At 30.9% G+C, this 3,471-nt stretch overlaps 1 protein-coding gene across 1 annotated transcript; it reads right to left on the bottom strand.

The window, feature by feature from the left end:
- Window positions 48-917, bottom strand: LOC107636238 (ethylene-responsive transcription factor ERF098-like). Its single transcript, XM_016339761.2, has one exon. It carries the CDS (start codon window positions 792-794, stop codon window positions 369-371), a length of 426 nt encoding a protein of 141 aa, XP_016195247.1. The 5' UTR covers window positions 795-917; the 3' UTR covers window positions 48-368.

The raw sequence follows: 3,471 nt of genomic DNA, 5'->3' as shown, positions 1-3,471 counted from the left end.
TAATTCAGTCAACATCATCACGTGAAGTATTTGACAAGTGCAGAAACTGAAGAGAAAAGTCACACAAAAGACAAATAAACAAAAATTAAAAAGTGCGGTTTCCCCCTGAACATCAAACCTCCAAATATGAAGGGACAAACACATTTATTAATGACTAATGTAAACAACAAAAATATTATTATTATTATTATTATTCAAATATAAAATTATTATAATTCAAAATGATATATCCTCGGTGTGTTATTCAAGGCACAGAGAATATGTCATTCTGAATACGATAATAACTATGTTTAAGAAATAATTTTTTAGGAAAATAGAAAAGATAAGATTTTCCTCCCAAGCTAATTAACGAAGGTTCTGCTCTAGGATTAGTATTTCCTTCTGTTCCTTTCTTCTTCTTCAAGAAGATCCTCCAAAACCTTATTGTCCAAACATTCAAGCTCAATAACTTCCCTACGTTGTTGTGCACTGGAAGAAGAAGAACTTGATCCAATGGAAGTAGAAGTAGAAGAATAATAAGAAGAAGAAGAAGAAGCTATAAATGGGAGATGAGAATGATATTCATCCGGAAAATTAAGGATGGCAAGGCCACCTCTCAAAGCAATGGCGGCTCGATCATAAGCTCTGGCGGCTTCCTCAGCCGTGTCGAATGTCCCAAGCCACATCCTTCCGGTAGGCTTCGATGGATCCCTTATCTCGGCTCCATACTTCCCCCACGGCCTCTTCCTCACGCCGCGGTACTTCGTTTCTTCGCCGCCGCCGGAATCTTTCTCTGGCCTATCCGCATCCGCCATGTACTTCTCTATTTAGCCACTCTTACAACTAACTAACAAGTTCTTTTTAATAAAAGAGAAAAACTTTTGTGCTCCAATTTGGTAGGATCAAATGTTTATTGGATTTTAATAATAAATGTGAATCTGTATATATAGGTAGTGATGGCTTATATATATATATATGCGAAAACTATTATTGCGTCACGTTTTTTGATGCAAGTGTTGCCATCATCGTAACAGAAAGATGACTATTGACTATATTCTTAGGTTTTTCACTTTTTTTGGCGAGAGAGTGTATAAATTCGATTCTTCGACAAGGGTACATAATAAGGCCAATAGGATTATTCATATTTGGAATTAACTGGAACAAAAATATGTGGGACAGGCAAATATACGTACAGATTTCCGTTACTTTAATTTTGATGTTCATGACACGTAGTTGGTAGGTAGCATTGATTGGCATTTTTCTGGATAATAATTTTCACATACTCTCTCATCATCCAGGATCCAGCAAATTTAATCTATATTTCAAGAATTTAATTATTTGTAAAATTTGAACCTAAGACAATTTAATTGTAGGGGTATCAAACCGAGCTATCCGTTCTCGCCACTAGGGCTGGAAGTGAGCCGAGTTGAGTCGAGCTAGACCAAGCTCAAGCTCGGCTCACGAAAATTGAATTTGGCTCACGACTCGACTCATTAACAATCGAGCTTATTTCTTAAGCTCAAGCTCGGCTCACCAAAAACTCACGAGCTGGCTCGAGCTCACAAGCTGGCTCAAATAAGAGAAACATAAATACATAATCTATAATTCTATATCAATAAATTATAACTTATATATTTTAAAAAATATTTGAAAAGATCAATTTTATATATTGTTTATCTATCAATAAATTATAAATTTTTTATTTATGTCCTATATTAAAATTATATGTAAAAAATAAATATAAATATTAAATAATTAAGATTGTTATAATATATATATATATATATATATATATATATATATATATATATATATATATATATATATAATCGAGCCAGCTCACGAGCTAATGAGCTGAGCTTATCCAAACTCAAGCTCGGCTCATTTAATTTATGAGCTCAATTCCAGGCTCAAGCTTGGCTCATCAGCTCATGAGCTTAGCTTATTGAGCTGTTAACGAATCGAGCTCGAGCTGACTTATGAGCTGGCTTGACTCACTTCCAGCCCTACTCGCCACTACACTTGGGCCAGTCCGCCAAATTCAAAAGGACTTAAATTTTTAAATCAGAAATTTAAACAAATTTTTAAATTAATAAGTGTTAGTACAAAATTTCGACTGGTTACAAAATTTGGCTATGATAGAATTGGGTGTCGACTGACTCATATGAATTGAGTAAAAAAGGATCTATTTCAAAATCGATTGATCACACGTGGTCAAAATTTCGACGGAGTGAGAACTCGACCATAAAAAAATAGAATGTCGATTATGAGATGAGACGAGTTGAAAAGAATCTAAGTTGAAATTTTATAATTATACATGGTTTAATTTGACAGAACGTGAGTCTTGGAGATTAAGGTAAAAATGCAAGGACATAGGGTATTTTTCGTAGAAAACAAGGTCCTTTACAGTCAAAGCAAAATCGTTGGTTATGAGAGCCTGAGAAAAGGGAGAAAAGTAAATCGTGGAAAGAGATAACATTCTGCAAATCTATCCTTGTGATCTATAAATATGTGAACTTCAAAAGAAATCAGATACTTTAATATAAAAACTTCACCATCACACAAAACTCTACAAAAATCTAAGTTACACTAACGCTAAAGAGAATAATGGAATGCAAGTGCATGTGAGTGTCTAGAGTCTATTTTTTTTATTTATTTCATTTGTTTCTTTTCTTTTATTTCCTTTGTTCTTTCTTTTTCTGTTAATTTATTTTATCTTTATTTTCTTTGAGCATTTTTTTTTCTTTCTTCAAGTATTTTATTTTCTTTTAATTATGAATTTACTTTCTTGGTTATTTAAAGTTTTTATTTATTTTATATATTTTTTATTGCAAATCTTTACATTATTTGCCATAGTTTAATATTATTGAGAATTTTATACACTTTTCGACACAAATATTAAAAAATTCACAAGTTGAGTCTACTCTTTTTCAGAGGAGTAGTATCTGCTCCCCGAATTGAGATCTTGATACAAGCTTAATTCGACATCCTGTCGAGGCTATCAAAATCAAGTGGAATAGCAATAAATAGATAAATCTCAATGAAATCATAAATTCTTAAATCAGCAACAATCAATTAGGGTAAAGGATTAGGAGATGTTGTTGGAAGAAGAGGAATCTGTCATTGTTGGAGACGCCGCCGTTGCTGGGAAGTAATAGACGACAAACTTGAGGCTGAGAGAAGATAGAGCTATGAGAGACATAGATAATGTAAGACCCCAGATTTTTAAAAATTAAATAATAAGTTATTTATAATTTATTATATTATATTGAGATTTTGTTTTAAAAAAAATTATTTTACCAAAAATAATTAATTAAAATTTTATAATTATTAAAATTTAATTAAATTATGACTTATTTTATTAATTTAAATTATTTATTAAAAACTATTTTGAGAAACAAAAATTTAAATTTATTATTATTATTATTATTATTATTATTATTATTATTATTATTATTATTATTATTATTATTATTACTTAATTTTCTATTG

The sequence above is a fragment of the Arachis ipaensis genome, chromosome B04 (genome assembly GCF_000816755.2).
Source record: "Arachis ipaensis cultivar K30076 chromosome B04, Araip1.1, whole genome shotgun sequence".
Lineage (NCBI taxonomy): Eukaryota > Viridiplantae > Streptophyta > Magnoliopsida > Fabales > Fabaceae > Arachis > Arachis ipaensis.
The sequence above is the reverse complement of the archived record's forward strand: the minus strand, read 5'-3'. Positions and strand labels throughout refer to the sequence as shown.